The sequence below is a fragment of the Lissotriton helveticus genome, chromosome 6, assembly GCF_964261635.1.
Source record: "Lissotriton helveticus chromosome 6, aLisHel1.1, whole genome shotgun sequence".
NCBI lineage: Eukaryota > Metazoa > Chordata > Amphibia > Caudata > Salamandridae > Lissotriton > Lissotriton helveticus.
This window is the reverse complement of record NC_136067.1, coordinates 1,832,405,454-1,832,432,423: the sequence shown is the minus strand read 5'-3', so window position 1 is coordinate 1,832,432,423 and position 26,970 is coordinate 1,832,405,454. Positions and strand designations below refer to the sequence as shown.

Sequence of the window (26,970 nt, the reverse complement as noted above, 5' to 3'; positions counted from 1 at the left end):
TTCATCTAAACTATTAATCCTCTTTTAATGTTGGCCTTCAAAAATATATTACCACTCTACCTCAGAATATTCAAAATTCCTCTATCCATCATCTCTAATCTCTCCCTTATTAATCTTCTCTAATCTCTTCCTACCCCACATGTTTCCCCCAACACACTTCGGCACAGCTATGAATGGTGCAGCAAGTGCAGTGGTTCAGGGGCTTGAACTTCCATATATATACCTGTATATTACTACCCAAACAGGGAGAAGAATAGCATAATTTTCTGCTTGTAAAAGGGCTTGTGACTGCTGATCTTACTGACTGTTAGAAATGTGGGTCTTTAGTTGGCCACTTGTTACCCTGTCCATGTAGGGAACCTTCTTCCTAGTCAGGATAAGGGAGTTCCACTTATAAAATAACCGCTGCTCACCCCCTTGGTAGCTTGGCACGAGCAGTCAGGCTTATCTCAGAGGCAGACAATAATACAAACTACAAAAGGACACCACACCAGTTTTAGGAAAATAGCCAATATTTATCAGTGTAAAACAAGACCAAGACGATAAGAAACCAACACATAGTTATTAAAAAATATCAATAAGCATAAATAGACTTTAAAAACAGTTCCTAGAAGTCGATAGATCCCTCTGGGACACTTACGGCGTTGTGATCAAACAAATCCAACAGCTTTGGCGAACCACGTCGTCGCGGGCCAGCTACGGTGTTGGGAAGACACACAAAACAGTACCTTTAGAAATGCAGGGGGTTTGGGGACTGTGCTATGAGCTTCAAAGAGCCGGCGTCGGCAGGCGTCGGTTCCAGAGGTCTGTGCAGGAGCATTAGGGCCCTTGAAGTCACACGTGTTTCAGGTCGAATTTCGTGTGCTTGTAGTCGGGAGCGCCGGCGGGTGTGGGACTGTGCTGTTTGCAGTGCTGGCAGGTCACGGTGCAGGCAGCGGCATGATTTTAACACTGTCGCTGGCTGACGACTGGAGTCAATGGCGCTTATGTTGGACGGCCAAGGCGGCGGGCGTCATTTAACTTACAAGCAGTGCCCCCAAATTACGGTGCAGGCAGTGGCGTCAAGGTCAACTTGGAGCGTCTGTAAGACCAGGGCTATGCTGCGAAGCGGGACAGTGCTCCATGTTCTCCATGAGTGGTGCCCTCAGGTCACGGTGCATGTAGCGGGTCAGTGGCGGCGTTGAACGGCATCATCAGTGAGACCAGGACTCTGGTGCCCTCTGCAGTGCCTTCAGGTCAAGGAGTCATGTTGCTTTTTCCTCTGTAGCAACTGAAACACCCAGTTCCAGAAGCTGGTACCCAGACGATCTTGAAGTCTTTGTTGTTCTTGAGACTTTTTTGAACAGGGGGCAAGAAGTCCTACCTCAAGCCCTTGGAGACACTCAGAAAGAAGTTGCAGAAATTTCAGTCCAGTCCTTTCTCTGCCCAAGACAGAAGCAGCTACTGTGGTAGTCTCTCCTCACAGCCTCTTCAGCTTTTCTTCTTGGCAAGTTGCTTGATCTTGAAGAGTTCTAAAGTCCTGGGGTCTGAGCCCCAATATTTATACCAAATTTCCCTTTAAAGTTCGGTGGTATTTTGTCCCCATGGAAAGTTATGCTTGTAAGATGTTACAAAGCAGCTCCCATGTCAACCTATGAGACAAATAGCCTTGCAACGGTGAAAAACGAAATGCACACTATTTCACTATCAGGACATGCAATACACACCAGTACAAGTCCTACCTTTCCCTCACACTTCACCATGCCCGTAGGGGTACCCTGGACCTACCTTAGGGATGGCTTATAAGAGAGAAAAGGGAAGGTTAGGGCCTAGCCAGTGGGTGCACTTGCCAGGTCGACATGGCAATAGAGACTGCGCACAGACACTGCATTGGCAGATCTGAGACCCTTTTGAAACGCTGCTTGTGTGGGTGGCACAACCAGTGCTGCAGGCCCACTAGCAGAATTTGAGTTACAGTGCACTGTAGTCGGGACGTAGTAGTAAATCAAATAAGTCAATCATGGAAACACCAATCTATAACACAATTTAAAGTGGGAGCACTTCCACTTTAGTACTGATCAGAAGTATTAAAGTGCGCAGAAACACTAAAACCAGCAGAAACAAAGTCCAGCATACCACCAAAACCAGGAGGTCAGAAGCAAAACCACAGGGGAAACATGCCAAAAGACGAGGTCTAACACTGACACACTTCAGCTCCCTTTAATTTTCTCTGTTTTGTTTTTAAATGTGTACAATCTTTTGACCACCCTTTATCTCTGCTCATTGGCAGGGCCAGCTTTAGTGCTGGTGGCGCCAGGTGTGACAATTTTTGTTTTTGCTAATGAAAGACTAGGGAAAACCATAATATTCTAACCTATACCATGAAGTTTGTATGCAGCTCATTTATGACAGTTAATAGCTCAATGTTCTATATTAGGGTTGCAATTTATGAACTGCAAGTAACAAAAGGATCTCTGTGACAAAAGCGGTAACCCACTTCGTGATCCACATAAAATACAGTTCGGTAATCTACATGGTAAACTTTCTTTGTAGCTGGCATATTAACCCTCTAAGCTAGTTTATTGTGAGTGGAAATTGCCACTAGACAAAAGATCTCTCTCCAGCAGGAACATTATTCATCAAAGTTATCTTGACATTTTTATTGTTGCCTGAAAACTGCTGAGGAACTCTGCAGCAGGTGCTTTTTAAATATGTTATTGATAAACACAGCTCCCCCTGAGGTCAGCGCCAGGTGCGGCGGCACCAGTTTCAGTGCCCTGGAGCCGGCCTTGCTTATTCAGTCTCTCGCTATGTATTTATACTTGTACACTCCACTTTGATTTTTTAACACTTTTATCTACTCTCTCAATGTGCTACTTTCTGATTTCGTTTATTTGCTCTACTTGCTCCTAATCATGGAAGGAGCCACTCATATTAAGTATGCATCAACTCTGACTCTCACTTTCTGACAACTCTGACTCTCACTTCTGAAAGCTCCTTCTGAAAGCTGATTGAGAATGGACCAGCAGAGTTTCCAACAGCACAACTCAAATTTAAAAGTCTTTGGCTTAGAAGGCATCAGGAGTTGAAAGGATCAGGATCAGGATCATACAATGGCTTCTTGCAGTGTTGTGCTAGAACACTGTCACTTACAAAGAGTGAGAAGACAGATACTTGTGCAATGAAACTGTCAATGAAATGTTCTCGGTAGATGCGGCCAAATAATTGGTGATATTGTCAATGCATACATTGGAAAGCCAGATCTTCTCTAACCATATGAAAGGCCACTTGACCACACTGAATTTGATCAATGAGAATCCCAATATCTTCAGCGAGTCCCAGGGGGATAAGTACGGGCCCCCTTAATATATCCTGCAGTTCCTTTCCAGTACATCAGTTTACCTCTGCAGCCTCCTGCTAACCCATACAAAGATGCCCATACCTTTGACTATAGAATCACATGTATGGCATCCCGCACTGTTCCATGCTGTAAGCAGTATCTGTGTTTTCATTAAACTATAATCTTACTAGCTCACAAAGTTCGCCTGGACTCTCAGCCAACTGGCTTAAAGCCTGAGTGTTGACACTGGGACCTATGTTAATTCAGAATGGGAATATACATGATCACATAGCTGTCTATCAAAGTCAGTAAAGTCATGCACATGTGGGGTCCATTTGAAGGGCTTTCGGAGAATGGGTAGGGTGTTGAGCAGCTGGAGGCAATGGTGTTGGCCTGTCGGTTCATGGAGAGGAAGGTGTCGAGTACGATGCAGAGGTTTCGGACATGGTCCGTGGGGGTCAGGGGGCTGCCGAGGGCGGTGGGCCACTAGGTGATATCCCATGCCGAGGGGGAGGGTCGTGGACGAGTACTTCTGTCTTCTCTGAGTTGAGCTTCAGGCAGCTGTTGCTCATCCAGGATGCGACGTCCTGCATTCCTTCTTGGAAGTTGGTCCTGGTGGTGGGGTCCTTGGTGAGGGGGAGGATGAGCGGGGTGTCATCGGCGTAGGATACTAGGCTGAGACCGTGCTGTCTTACGCAGGTGGCGAGGGGGGCCATGTAGATTTTAAAGAGAGTGGGACTGAGCGATGATCCTTGGGGTACTCCGCAGTTGATTTCCGATTAAAGTCCCCATCCATTACACCAGAAGTTGAGCATAATCCCTACTCTTTTAAAATAGAAGGATACATTGATAGTACGGCCACACATCACAACACCAAATAAGTTGTGCTATTTATGTTGTCCATATTCACAACATTGAGCATAAAATGTACACAGTCCCTGATCGAGATTAAAATTCCCATACCCAATGATGAGACAGAATAGTAATACATTTGGCAATTCTGTTGAACTGCTCATTTAACAAATATAGTTTTGTTCAAATGAATCTCTTAGAATATAGGGATCAACACATTTTTTTTCTAAGTAATAAAGATTTTATCTGGCTATATTTCACCACATGATTGCTCCTCCTAATATTCCAGTTCACAACGCGTTTAGTTCTTGTGAGTATTTTTAATAGGCTCATTCCCAAAATAGGATCGCTGAATTTAAAACACCAGTACCATAGTGACCATAGCCCATTCGACATCCTGAAGCATAACAACTAAAACAATAAACAACTAGTCTAACATGTCAAAATGGTGTCCTAAAACCCTGATTAAACTTCGTACTCTACTCAATGCATCACCCAACCCCAACTTTAGATGTATCACTTTGACCTTCCATGCCAGCTTCCCATGTACCTCTTGAAATTCTATACATGTGGGTGGCATGTCATATGAATCCCACTCATCAATCTAAGAGCTGCTGCAACTTATATGTCCCACTAAATTGAAGTATTATGTTCAGAATAAAGAACAATGTTGAACTAGGGTAGCACGGTCCTCACAGAGGTGACAGGTGAACTCCTATGTACCTACTATATGAGAGAATTAACATCAAAACATTGGCTTAACTCAAGAATCTATGAACGGAGGTTCAACTATGTCCAGCAAACCTGCATTGTTAATAGAAATTATGAGAGTTTGTTGTTTGTGTAGTTATTATTCCTGGCCATCTGCCCTTTACCACTGCATGGGGCCCAACAGCTCCAGAACTAGAGGTGTCACCCATGGCTAGCATTGCACCATTTCCCAACCATTTGTTCAGTCTTAAGTATCTACAGGATTCATGAGGAACAAGCATTTGCCAATGATGAAAACCCTCAGCTTGGAGGGGAAAAGTATCATGTTCTTCAATCCAGTGCCTTTCACCCTCTGCCTCAGCCCACAAACAACTTGCATGCCACAGCACAACATGTTCATTTTGAGTGCTACTGCATTGATTTTAATTTCCAACAACCTTTGTGGTGGTAGGGTTCATGGGTGGAGGTCCTCCTGAACCGCTGTGGAATTAAAGCTGGTCTTGTGGTGGTATTAGTGCAGATGCCCATGTTGTTCAATTGTTCCTGAATCCTATCTTTCAGCTTAGCGATATTATCCGCTGCTAACCATTGTGTCACTTGCAAAAACAGCTGCAAGGTGGACTCCTCATCTGATTCCACCACGGCCTTAGGCACATAGCTTCTTGCAGAGTGTCAGCCCATCCATCTGAAGTGCTACATTTGTGCACCTCGAGATAACATGAAACAAATTCACCAATTAATCAATTTGGCAGCTTAGAGAATCAAGTTGGACAACCTAGACCTCAATGCACAAGTCCTGAGATATTTCAGTGAGGTGTAGGTCACTTCTGTCTTAAAAGGGACTAATTCAGAGAGCCAAAGTCTTCCAGCACCACAACAGTTCTTGTGCTTTTGAAAGTCTTGATCAAGGGTCTCAGAACACTAGAGGTCCATTCTGCTCCCTCATCTATCAGCCCCACTGTAGTAAGGTAGGCAGAGAGCCACAGTCTGTTAGTATAAAGGTAAAGATCCAAGTGCGAAGTGGCAAGGTCAGATCCAAATGTATGCCTATTATTCACCTCTAGGGGTTTGCAAAATGAACAGAAAGGTGGTAAAGGTACCAGTATAAATCGTTCTGAAGGAGCAACGTTTCACGTTTAGGGAGAGGAAGGCGCAGCAGAGCTGTCATACCAGGAACAATGTTGCCTCAGACCAGTTCACTCCCAGGTCTACCGCCAGGTGCCCCTTACCACCGCACCGCCACTCCTCAAGTCTCTCTTCAGTTTGCAGATCTGTAATCTGGCCCCTTGAGTTGGGGGGTGGGCACTGCCCAACAACCCTCAGTGCCAGTCTAACAGCACTGAAGTGGGTGTTGGAAATAAAGGATCTGCCGTACGGTCCAGCCGGACTGCACCAATGGAAGAGTGGTGCAAGTGAGCAGCATCCGGTAGGTTTGCAGAGCCTGGGTCTCCATCTAAGGAAGCAAAAGATTGCAAGATAGTTGTGGCTTCAGGGGAGCTCACAGGAACACGCTCAGCTAACCGTGACCACGCTCAGACACCAACTTTGTATATTTTATATGCACAGAGCAAGCTTAACATTGAACAGTTATAAAATACAGTGACAGTTTTTGTGGTATCAGTTTAAATTAAAATATGAATTCTGTTATGCTTAATTTTATTTAATGAAATATGACAATAAATTAAGTATATTGAAAAGAAAAATACAGTCTCAGAATATACAAAATGTTTTTCAGACAATGTAATTACTCAGTACCCACCTGATATCTGCCCAAAGTCACTTTTACATTGCAGTCAGGCACATTTTTGCAAAAGACGAGTAAATTTAAAACCTCCCTTTTACAACAGTTATCTTGGAAAACCTGCAAAAAAGTAAACAGACAGCATTTTACTCTATGATTAACATGATTATTATTATCAGTATTTATTCCTTAAATAAATGCTACTGAACATATTAAAATGTGAAAAGTACTGCACAAATAAAAGACATTCGATAAACCTGCTTTTCTTAAGGCATATTACCTATTACCTAATCGATCTAACTCAATATATTCTGTTGGGCATATTAGCAATCTCAGACTCACTGAGGGCTATACACAAATATTAAAGACTCACTATCAAAATATTTTTTACACCACATAACAAGTGTACTTTTCCTTTTCTGGGCAAAGACACTCACTAAGCAGACATAACGATGCCGCCTAAATTGTTCAACATATACACCTTCAAAGTCAGATTAAAGACTGGGAGCCTTTTTAACAGAGAATGTATTATAATTTCTGACGTTGGCGTAAAATAACATTTTTCTGCCAAGCTAATGGTTGCTGTGGGGTTATAAACTCCGGAGTTTAGCCGCTCACAGCAGCCAGAATTCCATACGAACCAAAACATTTGGCAATGATCATACCACACATCTGTGAGCAAGGAATTTAAGAGGACCACAGATGTGTTTTCCCTGTAATCAGCTAGCCCATTCCGTTTCCTGTTCACAAGAACTTTCTCTACCCAAGGACCTTAACAGTTTTAATCAAAGACCTTATGCTGCCAGGTTTAGAGAATTCTTGTAAAGGATGGCTATAGGTTGGTAAAGAAATACCTCCCTGTGCAGGCACTAGTTTCAGAGTTTTATCTTTGTATCTAAATATCTTAAGGAGTACCTTTCCACAGCCTTGCCTGAAAAATGATTGATTAGTGTAATTGTTGATAATTCTGGGAGATGGTAATGAAAACATATAATTGATCGAATATATTTCAAAATTGTAAATAACAATTCAATATAAATGAGGATTTACCAGAAAATGTGAAATATTGAAATGTGGAAGAAGCACACACGGTATGTGCCATGTAATAGGCTGTTGCATAGTCAAGGTGATGAAAATTGTGATTTAGCTTGTCCAAGAAATCTTTGAGGCCCTGTTTGTTGTTACCTCAGTTATTGTCAACCCTCAATATACCAGTTCTTCTTCCTTGTCTATGGCTGGTTGGTTTGCTGAGCCTGACTTAGGTCGCCAAGGTGGTCCAGCTCTGTAGACCAGCCTCCTCTGCTGCTTCCTCTGAGACTTTGTCAGCTAAAGCCTGCAGCTTCCTCTCGCTGAAGATTGTCGACTTCCAAAAAAGACACAAAGTCCAAAAGTAGACATTTTCACCACAACTTTGTCCAGTGGCTGCGATAATGACATTGTCATCGAGCATTATCTCCAACACCCTAACCCCTTTACTTAATCAGATATTGGGGGCAGGGCACTACCCGGTTGCCTGGAATACCGCCTCAATCCTGCCACTTATAAAAAAAAATAACTTAGATCGTAGGGATCCTAGTAACTACAGACCGACCTCCCGCCTCTCATTACCCGCCACAATTTTGGAGAAGGCTATGAACTCACAATTAAGCCTGTTCTTGGAGAATAACAACATTCTGGACCCCTCTCAATATGGGTTCCGTTCGGGTCACAGTACGGAGTCAGCCCTGATTAAAGCTACGGAGGAGGTGTGTGAGGTGGTGGACCAGGGAGGCTCAGCCATTGTGATCATGCTGGATCTGTCGGCTGCCTTCGATACGGTCCATCATGAGGTTCTGATGGATCGTTTATCGAAGGTGGGGTTTCTGGGTGAAGCCTGGAACTTATTAAGATATTTCTTGGCCGACAGAGTACAATCAGTTGAGCTCGGTGGAGTAAGATCTAAACCATTCTCCCTCCCCTGTGGGGTTCCTCAGGGCTCTTCACTTAGCCCAACTCTCTTTAACATGTATGTGAGACCACTGGCTGCCCTTATAAGATCTTTTGGGCTATGTTGTAAATAGGATGGCCACAGATGACAAGATACTTCCAGTTGATTACATGTAGATTTATTGTAGGACACAGCCAAGCACACAACCTCGCCAGCTGACCAGACCACCAACTGACACTAGTGGAATCCTCCAGGTAGAAGTCAGAACATACATAGGCATTGTGGTAGACAGAGAACAAGAAAACACAAAGAAAGGACTAAGACAAAAGACAACCATATTACATGAAGAATCAATGTACAACACATCTCCCTCCTTTATAGAAAAGAAAAGAAATAAAGGAAAACAAAGATTACAATACAAAAGACTGCAACGACAACCACAAAGACAAACGAGTATTCAGAGACACAGGAAGAAAAGAGAAGAGTGAGGTGAAACAAAACACTCAAACAACACCTACCCCATGTTGTACAATAACAAGATAAATCCGAAATATCATTACACTCCATTCCCCTCCCTTAGAGATTGGGAGAAACACAATATACCCCAAGAAAGTTAAAGAAACCAACAGTTCCCTTTTTACGGACACACAGACAGTGTAAACAAGACCCCTCAAAATAAGGAACAACATAAGAAACTAAGCCTGGTAAATAACACAACTTTCCTTAAACAGGGTATACCTCAGGATAGACAACCAGGGAACTTACATGGCCAATGACCAATAAGAGCAGCACTAACACTACAACCTATTTCAGAAAAACGTAACCAGTCAACCTGAGAACTAATATAGGTATTGATTATTCACCAACTTCACACCCTCCAAAGTAGGCTACACCACACGACAGCACAGGATGGTTAACCTGGAGATTGACTAACTACCAACACTATTTCTCCAAAGAAGGGTACAACACAGAGTTCAAACCCTGAAACCAAACCTATAGCATGCCCTACAAAGAGTATACCATGGGTACCAACAGGCCCCACACCCTCCCCAAAGAAGGGTACACCAATGGGTAAAAACACCACCATAGGAAAGTACAACAACAACAACTCTCACAGGTTGCACATGGAACTTATACACCAACATGCCCTACATAGGGTATACCATGGGTACCTCAAAACACTTTCCACACTGACCCCCAAAACGCTCAAAAGGTTAAACACACCAGGAAAAACACATAAGCCCTCCTAGATAGAGTACATCGGAGGAAATGGCCCTGCAGACTAGAATGAGACACTAAATGTTAGTGCAACCTCATAATAAAGAATACAAAAGGAGAAGAGACCCATGAAACCGTCATCACACACCTGGTGTTGATCTCTCACAATCATGCAACATTTACTAACAATTTCGGTGACCTAACCACCAACAACACAACAAAACAGGGTGACAAGAAACGTTGCAAAAGGTTCACACAAAGAAAGGACTAAGACAAAAGACAACCATATTACATGAAGAATCAATGTACAACAGGCTACTGTTAACCTCTTACGCTGATGACACTCAAATTGTGTTATCTTTGCAGAGAGGCAAAGAAGCTGAAAAGGCCCCAAGCTGCCACGACTGTATGGTGGCAACAATCAGCTGGATGTCTGCCAACTGCCTGAAGTTGAATGCAGGCAAAACAGAGGTGATCATTTTTGGGAATAATCCCAACCTCTGGTCCCCTGCTTGGTGGCCCAGTGATATGGGCCCCCCACCACCTCCGGTACGGAAGGTAAAAAACTTGGGAGTGATTGTGGATAACACTCTTGCTTTTGGGTACCAGGTTGGTAGTGTGGTTTCCACCTGCTTTTTTATACTGAGAAAACTAAAGAAAATAAAACTACTCCTCACGGACGAAACCTTCAGAACAGTAGTATCAGTCCTGGTTCTTTCCCGCCTGGATTACTGTAACAGCTTATATTTGACTATCACGAAGAAACATCTGAACAGATTACAGATGGTGCAGAACGCTGCGGCCAGGCTGCTCACAGGCACCCCGAGGTTTGCGTAGGTTAGAAATGGGCTATGCCACCTTCCCTGGCTCCCGGTTAAACAACGAGCCCAATTCAAGGCACTCTGCATTGTTTTCAAAGCCCTGAGGGGGACTGGCCCGGAAGATCTTATAAAACGCATCCACTGGTATGTTCCTGGAAGAGAATTGCGTTCAATGGCTGCAAAGAGGGCGGCCATTCCAAAGACTAAAAAGGTGAACCCGGGGCAGGAAGAGCTTTGTCTTCAGAGCCATCTCGGCCTGGAATGACCTTCTGCTCTATCTAAGGTCTGCCACGGAATTTCTATAATTTAGAAAAGGCCTGAAAACATGGCTGTTTCCAGTTTAGCTATAGGTCACCTCTCTGGTTTGAACGCACTCAGGTAGACAGTGCACAGCACCAGGACACATTTGGGTAGCAGCGCGCTTTACAAACTTATATAACATAAAATAACATAACATAACAGTGGCTCCCTGACGACGACGCCTCCTCCTCAGACATCGCCGGCTGCCTTGCCCCGCTAAACTTTACCTTCTCAGACATTTTTCTTCTAACTTTTTCTAAGTCTGATCGTAAATGGAGACCAAGCCCAATCCACTTCATATATCCAAACCACGCTCCATCGCAGTCAACAATAACTTTCAACTTTGCCCTGCTCTCGCGCAACTAGATGTCTGCGGTTGGCACTTTCATATTTTAGGTACTAGTTTTTACCAACAACTTTTAAAATTCATTACTCCGCTTCTACTGACTGGATTTTTGCTGTTTTGGTGTCACATCATTTATTACATTTTATTCAATTTTTCTAAATTGTGTGGAATCTTTCTTGCATTGCTGCTGTATGATTACTTTACACATTTGCTCTAAGTTAAGCGTGAATGCTTGTCTGCCAAACTACCACAGGGTTAAGCATAGGTTAATTTAGTCACTTTTTGTGGTTCATCCTGACAGGGACTGTGGTTGTTGCTAGAGGAGGGCTCAAAACCCCTCAACTAAAAACACAATTTCTAACCGTCTTGAAGACACAGACATTGAAACAGCCAGATACACACTTTAGACTCAGGCACTGGGCCACAGAACCATGGATACCAAGACAAAGTTTGTGAGACACTGACACAGAGAGACAAGAACTCTAGGATAAAGACAAGGGCTATGGGACAGGAAGGCACACACCTAGGGACATGCTGATAAGGACTCTTGGTCACAGTTAAAAAGACTCTTGGACTATGGATACACATACACCATGACAGGGAACCATGAATACTGGGACATGGACACATGCACTAGTATAGGAAAGTGCAGGAGACATGGGCACTGGACAAGGAGACTGTAGACACAGACGCTGGTACAGGGAGACACAGACCCTAGTAGATCTAAAATGTGGCCTGTGTCAGGGAGAAGTCGATTCTGTTGTCAGGGAGACAGATGCATCAATACAGGGAAAGACAGGCATTGGGATAGGAAGACACAGATATGGGGATAGAAATTCACAGTCACAAGGACAGGGAGGCGATGAAACTGTGATAGGGACATGGAGAATGGGACAAGGAGACACATATGTTTAAGCTGGGCAAGTCAGGTGATTGTGGAGGGTGATGTAACTGAAATCAACAGTGAGGAAAACATTTTTGGAGGATGAGGAGAATTTACCAGGTGGTTGATCCCACTAAAGCATATTTGCGAGGCTTGTTTCACTTATTGAGGGTGGAGATAATACAAAGGATGGTTACACCCTCTGAAGTATGAAGAACTGTAAATACTGTGAGTGTTTCAAGTACCCAATGTGCCCAGTCTACCGACCTCGGAAGGCTTGAATAGACATAGCTGCTTAGTAGCTTCTTGTCATGTACATCGCCTTCAGGCACTCTTACATTTTTAGCCACAACACTTTGAATCCTGGCTTTGTATATTTGATTTTTCAACATTGTAAGTGGCCTCAAATTTCACAGCTTGGAAGGTGTAGTTGGCTAAAAAGCCAGAAATGGATGAAGGTGCCAGAGGAGCACTTTGCACCCTAGGATTTCTATTCTTGCATTTACAATTCAAAATAACCAGCTTGCAACGTTGTGAGAAGTTGGCCTGATGTGCAGTGTTCACTATTCTAGTGATCACTATATATCAGTCCAAACAACCCTTATTGATGATTGGTTGTAAGTCAACCTTATAGACCAGCTATCCTAGTAGCATGGATACGAGCAGTCTAAGGCTAAGACTCTAGAGGGCGTGTTAAGCCAGCTGTTTTACCATCACATTACCCCTTGAACACCCAGTGAAAGGACACCACACAAGTGTTATGAAAATAAACAATGTATTTATTAGAATCACAACAACCCTGTACTCTTTATGAGGACAGGGTGCTAGGCACACAACAAAACTCTTACGAAAATACTGAAGTTAGCACGGTATACACAAATGCCCGAGGGGCACGAAAAACCATATACTTTAAAAGTGGAATGCGAAATTACTAGCAGGTAAGTACAGTACTAGTAGGCTTTGGAATCGCTAGGACTTGACTATAGAATCGTTAGATTACTTCTAGGATACCTAGGGGACTCGGGTGCAGAGTGTGCACTCTCACGCGGGATGCGGGACAAAGTCTATGGAAGCTAGTAACGCTAAAGTTAGTGTTCACGGGCGAACCCGACCTGGTAGGGAGAAAACGACAGTGGATCCTGACCCTTGGATAGTGAGGCTATGCTGGGGCACCGAAATGCCGAAGTTACCTAGCCCAGGGGCTGCAGCTGCATATGTCTCAAAAGACGTCGGGAATCCTCGTTGCCGGACCAGGAGCCTGGAAGAAAAGATGCTGGCAGGCGACCAGTGAAGATAGTTCGAGTTGATCCAAGCCTGGATCTGGAAGATGGATGACACCTGAAAGCAGAGGGGACCAAGTTCGTGACTACTAGCCAGTAGTCAGTGGGCACCAGGAGGGCACCGGATGGCAGTCACCTCGACTAGGTGAGTGGGCGACGCTGGCTCTGCAGATCTCACGGACCAGGAGGCGTTGTCGGCGACCAGGATGGAGAGGCGAGCTGCCCCACGATGGATGAAGCTGTCGGCGTCGAAGTTACCCAGGATTGGGCAACAAGCCTTGGCTAATTCAAGCCCACGCGGTGGACTCAAAATGGCGTCTTGAGTGGACCAGGAGGGTCCTGGGTGCTCCTCTTCGGGAAGGGAGCAAGGGCCAGTCTGGAGCAACCAGACCAGCAGCAGTGATGTCGTCGGGCGTCGTTCAGAAGGCCACAAGCCAGCGGGCTAGTAGCCAAACAACGCGGTGAGCAGCAAAAAGCAGAAGGGCCCCACGCAGATCGTGGAGATGCTGGGAGGCTGCACTTCGGTGCTGGAGCTGCTCAGGGTCGGGGCTTCTCGGACCCCAAAGCACTCACCAGGAAATTACTCGGCGGGCTTGCTGTGCAGAAGTCGTGCAGTCTTGCAGATGGCCGGTCCCTCGAGGTCTCGTCGCACCCACGGTTCTCAGCTGGGCTGTAGAGGTGGGTAGAGGTCAGAGGTGCCAGGGAAGCCGGTTCTCGTCGAGCTGGGCAGTCGGATTCCGGAGGAAGGACTTGCAGCAGACCGCAGTGTTCGTAAGATGGTGCCTGCGGATGCAGGGTGACTACTCCTTAGTCACAAGGGAGAAATCTTAGGAAGAAGTCTTGAGTTCCTTTCGTGGAAAGTAGTTTCAGGATTCAAAGATGATCTGATTTGGAAGGGGGCCAGTCCCTACCTTTATCTGGGAAAAGGGGGCTGGCACGCGACTAGGTCCTGCCCTAGGGGTGGGACCAGGAGGGGGGTGGTTACACCCACTTCCTTGGCGGGCTTTTCCCCAGCACAGGGTCTGGAGTGTCCCTGGAACTGGTTCAAGCCAGCCTATGCACAGTGAGCACCGGGGTGCCACGTGCAGTCACCTTCCTCTGAAGCCCTGCCTACCTACAATACACAAAATCCTGTCTGGGACGGTGCTGGCACCGCCCCTGGCAGGAAACCCTTTGTCCTTATCTCCTGCTCTGGGAGGACTCCCAGCAGCAGGAGGGCAGACTTGTGTCTCGGTGGCAGCATCCATTTTGTGGATGCTAAGGCTCTGTCTGACTTTAACCGGGGTTAGGGGTTACATACATGTCGTGTCCCTCTAGAAGGGTGGAATGCTAACCCCGTCGCCAGAATTGGCGAGGGGTTAGTATTCCAATTCGTATGACACCTTACTCGACATGTTTTGATAAAGCGATACCAGAGTTGGCATATAACCGCGAGGATTATAATGCACTTAAGAGTATATGGTATGCCATATCATGGAAACGGCTAAGGGATGGATCCCGAAAGCCGCAGACAGGCTCAGCTCATGCCAGAGCACCATCTCACACGATTCCAAGCACTCTGCCTTCAGGATTGTTAAGGCCTGCCATAGGAGTGACTGATAGGAGATCTGTGTGTCCATTTTAGGGTTAGATATAGGTATACTATATCTAAAGCAAAGGGTGAGTACACCACCTTGCCCCAGCTGTCGTGCAGCCAGTTGTGTCAGTTTAGTTAGTCAGCCCAGGGGTGGCATAATACATGCTTCAGCCCCTGGGAGACTTCTGGGTACACCTCAGCCCTGGGTACAGGGACTTGGAGAGGGCCCAGTGCCAATTCAGTACCTGAGTACAATTTGGATAGAGAGAACAGCTAGGCTGTGGGTCTGATTAGCAGGCCCACAGCCAGGGAAAGTCGTAAACCAGTGCAGCAAAAAGCAAAAATCTGGGTGATCATAGGATTGCAGACCCTACTCTCCTACATGACCCCCCCCCAAACTTTGGGACAATAAACTAACCTTGACCAGGTGAGTCTTCTTGCTCTAAGTGGAAATACCTGGAGAGCCCATCAGCATTGCTGTGATCAGTACCAGGTCTATGCTCCACTGTAAAATCCATCCCCTGTAGGGAAATGGACCACCTAAGCAGTTTGGGGTTTTCACCCTTCATCTGATTTAGCCACAAGAGGGGCTTATGGTCTGTCTGAATGGTGAAGTGAGTGCCAAACAAGTAGGCCCTCAGCTTCTTCAGGGCCCAGACCACAGCAAAGGCCTCCCTCTCAATAGCTGACCAATTTTTCTCTCTGGGTGTCAACCTCCTACTAATGAAAGCAATAGGCTGATCATTACCATCAAAATTCAGTTGAGACAGAACAGCCCCCACACCCAACTCAGAAGCATCTATTTGGACAATGAATGGCTTGGAGTAATCTGGACTCTTTAGGATAGGTGCTGTGCACATGGCCTGCTTTAGGTCATTGAATGCTTTCTGACAGCTTGCTGTCCACTGAACTTTCTTTTGTCCCTTCACTCCACCCCAGGAGAAAGCCACAATTGCCACACTATGACTAGTAGTGACATTGCTGGCATTGGTCACCAGGAAATCAGTACCTGGCATGATCTGTCCAGGGTCCACAAAGTTAGGTGTCACCATGGTGACACTGGCACAAGTGTCCCTATAGGCCTGAGCCATTTTGCCATTAATCAAAGGCGTCTGCCTGTATTTGCCCAAAGTATTGGGACTTATCTCAGGGGATATATCCATATCCCCTGTACAGACAAGGACAGCCTGAGTGAGTGTGCCAACTAAGTTGTCAGACCCCTCAGTTCCCAAGGTTAACCCAACTAATGCCTTGGGAGGTACACTACCACTACTGACTGTACTAGGGGGTGCAGTTGCCTTAGGGGCTGTAGTGGCAGGAGTTTGTCCTCCTCTTTTGGTGCACTCACTAAACCAGTGAGATTTACTTTTGCAGTACTGGCACCACCTTTTTGACTGGCCTTCTTGAGTCTTCTTCTTCTGGGAAGCCTGACCCCCACCCTCTTTGGTTTGTTGGGGACCTGGTGAAGACTTCTGGTCATTTTGTTCACTCTTTGCATTACCCTTCTGGTCTGCTTTCTTCTGACCACCCTGGTTCTGGTTCTGGTTCTGCTTGATCCTTGTCCTGACCCATTTGTCTGCCTTCTTTCCCAATTCTTGGGGAGAGGTCAGATCTGAATCAACAAGGTGCTGGTGCAACAACTGGTTCTGACAATTGTTTAAAATTTCTTCTCTCATCATAAGATTATACAATCCTGTGTAATCTGTAACCTTGCTACCCAGCAACCAGCCCTCCAAAGCCTTAGTGGCACAATCCACAAAGTCAGACCAGTCCTGAGACTGAGTTTTCTGGGTGTCTCTGAACGGCAACCTGTACTGCTCAGTGGTTAAACCAAACCCATCAACCAGTGTATTCTTCAGGACCTGGTAATTGTTAGCATCCTCCACTCTTGTAGTGAGGAGCTTATCTCTACCTTTACCATCAAAGGAGAGCCACAGTATAGCTGTCCACTGACTCTGGGGAATGCACTGCACAGTGCAGGCCCTCTCCAGAGCAGCCATCCATTTCTGGATATCATCCCCTTGCTTGAAGGGGGGCACTATCTTAGTCAGGTGTTTAGTATCTAAACCCTTCTCTCTATCTCTTGGGAGATTGCTGCCACCAGTGGGAGCTAGCCCACTCATCTGCTGCTCTCTAGCAAAAGCAAGCTTTTCTTTGGCCAGGGCAAGTTCTTCCCTTTCAATCCTCAGAGCAGCCTGTCTCATTCTAGCTTCATGCTCTATTCTCTGAGGGGAAGTCACTCTCCTCTGTGGAGAGTTTCTCCTCCTCTGGGAAGAGGCATTAGAGTGCAGAGATCTATTGGAGTCCCTAGAAAGAGATCTATCTCTCCTAACTCCAAGGTTAGGCCCACTTCGGGTTAGTACTGGGGGGCCCCCAGATCCTAGCCCAAGTAAGTCTAAGTTGGCCCTGGTTAGCCTTCTGACTACCTCAAGACCTTTGTCTACCTCATCCCCAGAGAGTTCCTCTTGATCCTCCTCCTCAACTGCAGTAGCAGTGTTGGGGAGGTCTGGATCCCCAGAGGTTCCCTCTAAGGCTGGCATATTCTCATGTAACTGAGAAATCTTTCTGGCATCATATGTCTCTAAGAGACCTATCAGAAAGGGAATGGTGGGGTTAGACCCCTGCTTCAGTTTCCTGGAGGTACAGACTTGTCTCATCTCCTGAAAACTGAGAGCTGCATATCTTGAAGTGACCTGTGGAGGGTCAACACTGACCAGGGGAGTGTCAGTAGATTCTCCCTGGGTAGACATGCTTTTCTAGTGAGGTGTAAGTGGTGCACTTACCTACACTATGTGTTTGCCTACTGATCCCTTGCTAGAGTTGTAGTTTAGGGTGTGCTAGGCCCTAGGAGCTACAACAGCTGGTTCAGTAGAACTCAGAGTATTATAAGCTAAGTTATATGTACCTTTAGTACTTATGTGATCTTTCACAAGATATTCTTAGGGCATGTGTGGTAAAACAACAGCAAGCTCAAATCCCAACCGCTGCTCACCAATGTGAGAAGTTGGCCTGATGTGCAGTGTTCACTATTCTAGTGATCACTATATATCAGTCCAAACAACCCTTATTGATGATTGGTTGTAAGTCAACCTTATAGACCAGCTATCCTAGTAGCATGGATACGAGCAGTCTAAGGCTAAGACTCTAGAGGGCGTGTTAAGCCAGCTGTTTTACCATCACATTACCCCTTGAACACCCAGTGAAAGGACACCACACAAGTGTTATGAAAATAAACAATGTATTTATTAGAATCACAACAACCCTGTACTCTTTATGAGGACAGGGTGCTAGGCACACAACAAAACTCTTACGAAAATACTGAAGTTAGCACGGTATACACAAATGCCCGAGGGGCACGAAAAACCATATACTTTAAAAGTGGAATGCGAAATTACTAGCAGGTAAGTACAGTACTAGTAGGCTTTGGAATCGCTAGGACTTGACTATAGAATTGTTAGATTACTTCTAGGAGACCTAGGGGACTCGGGTGCAGAGTGTGCACTCTCACGCGGGATGCGGGACAAAGTCTATGGAAGCTAGTAACGCTAAAGTTAGTGTTCACGGGCGAACCCGACCTGGTAGGGAGAAAACGACAGTGGATCCTGACCCTTGGATAGTGAGGCTATGCTGGGGCACCGAAATGCCGAAGTTACCTAGCCCAGGGGCTGCAGCTGCATATGTCTCAAAAGACGTCGGGAATCCTCGTTGCCGGACCAGGAGCCTGGAAGAAAAGATGCTGGCAGGCGACCAGTGAAGATAGTTCGAGTTGATCCAAGCCTGGATCTGGAAGATGGATGACACCTGAAAGCAGAGGGGACCAAGTTCGTGACTACTAGCCAGTAGTCAGTGGGCACCAGGAGGGCACCGGATGGCAGTCACCTCGACTAGGTGGGTGGGCGACGCTGGCTCTGCAGATCTCACGGACCAGGAGGCGTTGTCGGCGACCAGGATGGAGAGGCGAGCTGTCCCACGATGGATGAAGCTGTCGGCGTCGAAGTTACCCAGGATTGGGCAACAAGCCTTGGCTAATTCAAGCCCACGCGGTGGACTCAAAATGGCGTCTTGAGTGGACCAGGAGGGTCCTGGGTGCTCCTCTTCGGGAAGGGAGCAAGGGCCAGTCTGGAGCAACCAGACCAGCAGCAGTGATGTCGTCGGGCGTCGTTCAGAAGGCCACAAGCCAGCGGGCTAGTAGCCAAACAACGCGGTGAGCAGCAAAAAGCAGAAGGGCCCCACGCAGATCGTGGAGATGCTGGGAGGCTGCACTTCGGTGCTGGAGCTGCTCAGGGTCGGGGCTTCTCGGACCCCAAAGCACTCACCAGGAAATTACTTGGCGGGCTTGCTGTGCAGAAGTCGTGCAGTCTTGCAGATGGCCGGTCCCTCGAGGTCTCGTCGCACCCACGGTTCTCAGCTGGGCTGTAGAGGTGGGTAGAGGTCAGAGGTGCCAGGGAAGCCAGTTCTCGTCGAGCTGGGCAGTCGGATTCCGGAGGAAGGACTTGCAGCAGACCGCAGTGTTCGTAAGATGGTGCCTGCGGATGCAGGGTGACTACTCCTTAGTCACAAGGGAGAAATCTTAGGAAGAAGTCTTGAGTTCCTTTCGTGGAAAGTAGTTTCAGGATTCAAAGATGATCTGATTTGGAAGGGGGCCAGTCCCTACCTTTATCTGGGAAAAGGGGGCTGGCACGCGACTAGGTCCTGCCCTAGGGGTGGGACCAGGAGGGGGGTGGTTACACCCACTTCCTTGGCGGGCTTTTCCCCAGCACAGGGTCTGGAGTGTCCCTGGAACTGGTTCAAGCCAGCCTATGCACAGTGAGCACCGGGGTGCCACGTGCAGTCACCTTCCTCTGAAGCCCTGCCTACCTACAATACACAAAATCCTGTCTGGGACGGTGCTGGCACCGCCCCTGGCAGGAAACCCTTTGTCCTTATCTCCTGCTCTGGGAGGACTCCCAGCAGCAGGAGGGCAGACTTGTGTCTCGGTGGCAGTATCCATTTTGTGGATGCTAAGGCTCTGTCTGACTTTAACCGGGGTTAGGGGTTACATACATGTCGTGTCCCTCTAGAAGGGTGGAATGCTAACCCCGTCGCCAGAATTGGCGAGGGGTTAGTATTCCAATTCGTATGACACCTTACTCGACATGTTTTGATAAAGCGATACCAGAGTTGGCATATAACCGCGAGGATTATAATGCACTTAAGAGTATATGGTATGCCATATCATGGAAACGGCTAAGGGATGGATCCCGAAAGCCGCAGACATGCTCAGCTCATGCCAGAGCACCATCTCACACGATTCCAAGCACTCTGCCTTCAGGATTGTTAAGGCCTGCCATAGGAGTGACTGATAGGAGATCTGTGTGTCCATTTTAGGGTTAGATATAGGTATACTATATCTAAAGCAAAGGGTGAGTACACCACCTTGCCCCAGCTGTCGTGCAGCCAGTTGTGTCAGTTTAGTTAGTCAGCCCAGGGGTGGCATAATACATGCTTCAGCCCCTGGGAGACTTCTGGGTACACCTCAGCCCTGGGTACAGGGACTTGGAGAGTGCCCAGTGCCAATTCAGTACCTGAGTACAATTTGGATAGAGAGAACAGCTAGGCTGTGGGTCTGATTAGCAGGCCCACAGCCAGGGAAAGTCGTAAACCAGTGCAGCAAAAAGCAAAAATCTGGGTGATCATAGGATTGCAGACCCTACTCTCCTACAAACGTGCTGTTAGCTAAATAGTCAGTATTGGTATGTTGTGTTGTGCATGACATGGGGACGTTTATCATCTACTTGCAACTGTTTTCTTGTTTGTTTGCACAATCAATGACATGGTACTTAACAGTGGAGCTCAGTTGCTAAGGGCCATAAAGAAACTTTGCCTCTGAGGTTGAAATATTGGCATGTGCACCTTATTACATATTAATATTGCTTCACTTGGCTGTGGAGACGGAGTGGTTTACAGAATAAGGTGCAGTGTTGCTTGATGTAAATTCTCAGACTTATTCCAGACTAATATTGTCTAAGATGTGCTACTGTGCAGTGATCTAGTTGGGGCATGTTGGGATGTTTAAATAGAGCATTTCTCAACATGAGGGGGTCTGTCAAAGAGAGAACTGAACCACTAAAATGTGCTTTCATATTTAATTCTCATACTAAGCTGGCGGCAACCGATAGAGCTTGCCATGACCCCAAACAGTGAACGATTCTCTTTTTTGGTGCTCCACTGAGCACATTTTTGCTAGGTTCTGGGGATCCTTTTTTACACACCTATGAATCGAGCATTTCAGGTTGGGTGTGGTGCTGTTTAGGCCTACTCACAGCTACGATCATGTTAATACACCAATTCCAATGCCTTTAAGACTGTGCATCTTCCAGACCAGCAGTTCCTAACCTGGAGCCAAGACGCCTACTCAGAGGGTAAACAAATGTTTCGAAAATGTAATAACATTAGCACATTAATAAAGAATATTTACATTTTTGGGGCGGAAAAGTCATATGCTTGGAAAAGATGTGTTCCGCTGCCCTGAATGCAACTGTATTGGTATCTGGATTCCTAACGCAGATTTTGTTTTGTAATAGGCGAACACGAAACATGAGTGTGTGCCATGGCATAGGCCTGTCTCACGGATTGTGGTCTTGTTGGATCGGGAGGACCACCCAAAGCGCTATCCTCATAGTGGTGAAGGCAGTTAAGGAGCGCGATTGTGGTGGTGGCAGCATACAGTTTAGTGATCAGTAGTAGTGAACAGGACATTTTTACCCTGTGCCATTGGAGTGAGGACTACAGGCTCAGTCACCTTTTTAAAAGTTCCACTGCTATGTACTTAACTTACTTTTAGTCTACATCAGGTAAGATGTGGAGTGGTGCGCAGAGCAGGAGTAGTGGTTCTGTGTTAGATGTCTGTGTGCCTGGGAAAGGTATAGTACAAGGACACAGCAGTACTGTGCTTTGTCTATTGTGATCCACCAGAGGAGCAACCAAATCCTTGGTTTGAGAATTTAGCCTTCATCCTTTCGGGCTGGGTAATAGTAGTACCTGTTATTATTCATCTATAAACAGCAGAAGGGTCATATGAAGGCCACATAAAAAGATGTTTTTGTCATTATTTAATTTCCCTCAGGTGTGCAACTCTACAGTAAGCCGCTTTTTAATAACTGTAAAAGCCCTATTCATCCACACAACACTTCCAGACCTAAATGGAATAAAGCATTCTGATGCTTGGCCTCCTGAGTATCATATAGGAGCTCCTACCTTTTTTCAATATAGCAATTGCCAGGACAAGAACTAAAATGCTTTTTAGACTTAACTGCTTGAGCAAAATATATGTGCTTTTACATAGGTTGCTTACTAGGTACGAAAGCCTTTGTCTTTATTGTTCTCTGCGACCAATGTAACCTGGATATACACTGATTGATTTACTAGGAATAATCCACATTGCAAGTGCTTAGAATAAGAATGTTAGCACGTTATGACTGATTTAGTTAGCATCATGAACTGCTTGGGAAATAACACATACATTTGTACTCAGGGTTGCCCCTTAATAAACGGAATATTGGATTGTCCCGTTAGCCCGCCTGGCAACTGTACCCATAGAGCGCCTAACTGACCTGGGATTGTGATGGGAGGTGGAGCATTTCCATTGTCTGGGTGTTCAGGTGGCACATGTAGATTCCCAGATATTGAGCCTCAATGTGTACTGGATGGTTGATGGAATATAAAAGTCTGTAGTCTTTTGGAAAAAACTGCTGCTCTCTTTAATGGGTAGACTGGCAGTGACTAAGATGGTTGTACTACTGTGCTGTCTGTATATCATTCAAAACATGTTGGTTCCCAGTAACCATGTTGGTATATAGGCAGTTGAACTCTATATTGGTGTCTCTTTACTGGGCCAGCCGTCGTAGTAGAGTGCCGTTGGCCACTCTGCACCAGCAGTATGGTAAGGGGGGACTCGAGCCCCCTAGAATGGAACTTTATTACTGTGCGACCCACCTACAATACACGGGCCGGTGGCTGGAAGAGGGACATAACTGGAAGGAGAGACTACCTACGGGACGTGTAACGCCAGACAATGTCCCAGCAGCACTCATGAGGGGAGCGGGGGTTACAGAGGATATGCCGTATATAGTCAAACAAACCGCGAATATCTGGCAAAAAATTGTGGAGCCTGTCTTATGACATGCTCCATTCCATCGAGAGCTACCAGTATGGATACTTGCCCCGGTGCACAGTATGAGGGAAAATATGTCCTTTCAAGCATGGAGGGAGGGAGGCTGTGAACAGACGGCAGACCAATACCCAGCCGAGACATTTATCTCCTACGAACAGGCATGTGAGGTCTTTGGATTGGGCCGAGTCAATATCTCCATTATGCTGGACTGTCTGATTTATTCAAAGTAACTTGGCCCTTATATCCCGCCATCCCCCAAACGACCCTGATGCTGGATATAATGATCAAATGCAGAACGGGGAGCAGACTAGTCTCTCTCCTTTATAGGGCAATGAATGAGGATTCAACGGGCTCTCCCTCGAGCGCACGCGGCATGAAACGCGGATTTGACTGAACCATTAAGTGATCAGAACTGGATGCTAATAAGTGCACTCACCCACTCGTGTCATCCAATGAACGCTTCCAATGAATACACTACAACTACTTACATCGCACATATATGACCCCAGAGAGGTTACACCGTATAGCACCAGACCAGCCAGATACGTGCCCTAAGTGCGGTGAAATGAGGGCAGACTTTATGCATTTAGCGTGGAAATACCCTGAGGTTAATCAATTTTGGGGTCAGGTGGTGAAGAAGATGTGGAGGGGCACTGTGATTAGAATTGAGGAGTCCGAGGAGGAGCTACGCTAGCAACCAAGATGGCCGCGTAAGCTCCCGGCTCCGCCGACCTCCGCCAGCGGCTCGAATATCCTGCCTTTAATCCTGAGCTGACACCAGATTTCCTTGTTCATTAAGTTTTTCTGCTTCTAAAGGTGCAATCCCGAGTTTTCTACCTCATCGACTGACGAAGATACGCCGTGTTTCCATTCTCGGCCTAACTACGTGTGGAAGCCGGGGCCTAGATTTCTAGCCTATCCGGGTTGGAATTGATCAACATAGGCCGTGAGACCTGGACTGAGCCCGGTCTCCCGAAGTGTGCCGTGAATTGTTGATTTTTGGTGACGATCCTGTGCATGACCTACACCGAGGACACACCAGCGTGTCACACCGGCTGCCGTGGTGGGGGGCCGGTGCCCGAAGACCTTGCTGCCCTCCCGGGGTCGTCGGGCTGGGGCCCCCGCTGACGACGAAGGTGTGTTCTGCTAGACGAGGAGCGCCCACTGTTCAACATCAGATTTGTGTGGCCTGTTACCCCGGAGTAGCCGGCCTCTGGGGTTCAAGTCCTGCTCTGTCGCCTACTGAGAGGGGATGGAGCGGACGGAAGGCACACCATCGCTGCAGGCCGTTATGGCCGCCATTGGGGCGCTCCATTCGCACACCATCGCTGTGTTCCGGACACTGATTGTGAAAGTGGACGGTATCCTGGAACCGGAGGACGACTCTTTGTTAAGTTTCCAGCTAGCTGTGGTACCAGCGGTGCACCGAATGTCTGGAATCGAGGTCCCCGTGCAGATCCCGGATTTAATGAGCCTTGGCGGTCCCCAATCAACAACAAGCCAGCCCGTGCTTATCGCCAGCGTCTCCTGCTCGATTCTGCTGCCACCTAATACATCTATAGACGGTCTTCTGTGTGGTAACAAGTTCCTCAGTGACTGTTCGAGATACTCGCTGCTCTTGGACACCTTTCCTCGTTCAATTCGTGAACTTTTATCCTGTATTCGATCCTACTGCACTGACATGAACTTTTATAAACGCTTTGCCTTTTCCATCATGATGGCGGCTCGAGTGAAGAAGACTCTTATGCAAGATCGTACTGGCCAGGGCTGAACTTGATCGCTTTGATCTGATATAATAGCTTTAGGCAATGCCGGGGTTGTGCCTATACTGTGACGGGAGTTTGGTGGTTATTGACTATACTACCCCGACTGGTTTGTATATTTTGCTGAATGTTGGCTTTATCACGTCTCGGGGTGGTCGCTGTTGGCGGGGGTACGGGAGACCGGGAGTGTGTTTGCTTTCTCCTCCTCCACTTTCTCTCTTTTTCCCTTCTTTTAGGGGAGTCCTTGGGCGACAGGCACGCTGCTAGTGGGGTTAGGCCGTAGCCATTGCAGGGAGTGCAGGGTGGGGGGTTAGGGGAAGGTTTTTTATTTTGCCTTTGTTTTGTTCTATGGCCCTCTTGTCTTCCTTTTTCCTTTCTACGAGAGGTGGGCTATTTATTCTTCACGGATCCTTTATTGTCCGGGTGTCTACACTGGCTTTAATTATCCTGTATCATTGAGGACGGGGTTGGGCGGGTGGGATTGTTTTGGATCGTATAATAGACTGTTAATTTCTCTTTTCTAATGTGCGTAATCGCGATAGGCCATGTGTTCCTTACGATGGTTGCTGTATGTATATTTTCCCCGCCAGTCCCTGTTCTGCATTTTACCGTTTGCCACCTGATATCTGTAATGCCTACTCTTGTCTTACTGTTAAAATAAAAAATATATATAAAAAAAAAAGAATTGAGGAGTCCACATTGCACTGCTTAATGGGACATGTTCGGAAACCTAAAAGGCACAAGATGGCATTTAAACTCCTCCAGCTACTGATTGTATTAGAGAGACGCAAAGTGGCAATAACTTGGATGTGCAAGCGCCCTCCTGTGATCGAAGCTTCGCTGAGTGATGTGCATGAATGGACATTAGCAGAGGAAGCCCATATGAAAAATAGTCGAAGGGATCCCAAAGTAGAAGAGGATCTCGTGAACGCGGAGCGAGCTTTGTAATACTTTTTTACCATCAGACTCCAACGCAAGTGATCAGGAAGAGTCAGGAATGCCTGAAGACATGACAGAGGCAGAATCAGAGTGAGTGTGAGGCCGAACCTCTGTTCCCTGAAGTTTTTACCATGTTAAAAAAATCAAGGGATCCAACTTTTGTCATGACACACTGCAGTACTGTCTTACAAATACGTGTTAATAACACTGTACACTAGTCTCATAGGTGTTGAAAAGATAAATAAAGGTAATAACAAATACAAATGTGAGACATAATTCACTGGAATACACTCGCCACCAAGTTAAGACCAGAAGGTACCTTAGGTACAGAAGTATTTCCCCCATTTCACATTAACACCACTTCACCTATGTTTGGGAGAGGAAAACTGCTCAAAGCAATGTTCTGGTTGAGACAATGCAAGCCAACACTGTTTATAAGATAAGGAATATCTGTGTATGTTACAAAAATATACTTTCAACTTTAACTACAGACAGGTTAGTGACCTAAAATGAGATAGACTTGGGAACAGCCAAAAACGAAATACTTCCCTGTGCGACATAAAACAGCCAATGACACAGATATGTAGCGAAAAGAGTTTCAAAAGTAAATAACTGCCTTACCTCATGAGGTCTTATAATTTCTTTATCTAAAGGACACGTAGGCTGTTCATTATGTTCTCTGTAAATAAAATAAAAACACACACATAATGTACTTGCTTATGTAGAAAATTGTGTATTGTAGCTGCCCAAGTTTAGATTTATCAAAATATATTGCTCTGTTGAACACATACCCTGGGCGCACAGACTGGGAGCATGGCACTGTGAAAGGCAAATGCTGCTGTGCGCTGCTGAAAGTTGTATGAAGTGAGATCTGGTCATATGGGAGCTGGACACAGAGAATGGCCAGAATAAATGCCCTGCTCCAACGTAGTGCACAGGTGCTCAGGGCAAAGTGGGTTGGTCAAAGGCTATTCACAGCATTTCTTACTTTAGCGTGGAGCCAAACTATATCATTAAACCCACAGCCAAATAATTAACTGCAAATGTTTTGTAAGAGAAAATAAAGTTATGGTACTTTACGCAAAGGAGGAAATAATGGTTGCTTTAAAGAACAGGAATTTCTTTTAAACATCTCCCCTGAC

At 46.2% G+C, this 26,970-nt stretch overlaps 1 protein-coding gene across 5 annotated transcripts in view; it reads right to left on the bottom strand.

The window, feature by feature from the left end:
* TRAF5 (TNF receptor associated factor 5) overlaps positions 1 to 26,970 on the bottom strand; it is a 199,353-nt gene that overhangs the window by 73,107 nt on the left and 99,276 nt on the right. For all 5 annotated transcript variants that reach the window (XM_078649729.1, XM_078649732.1, XM_078649733.1 and 2 more), the window contains 2 exons: positions 26,450 to 26,507; positions 6,642 to 6,743 (listed from right to left, as the gene is read on the bottom strand). In XM_078649729.1, coding sequence (XP_078505855.1) covers positions 6,642 to 6,743; positions 26,450 to 26,507 — 160 coding nt within the window. The remainder of the gene's footprint in view (positions 1 to 6,641; positions 6,744 to 26,449; positions 26,508 to 26,970) is intronic.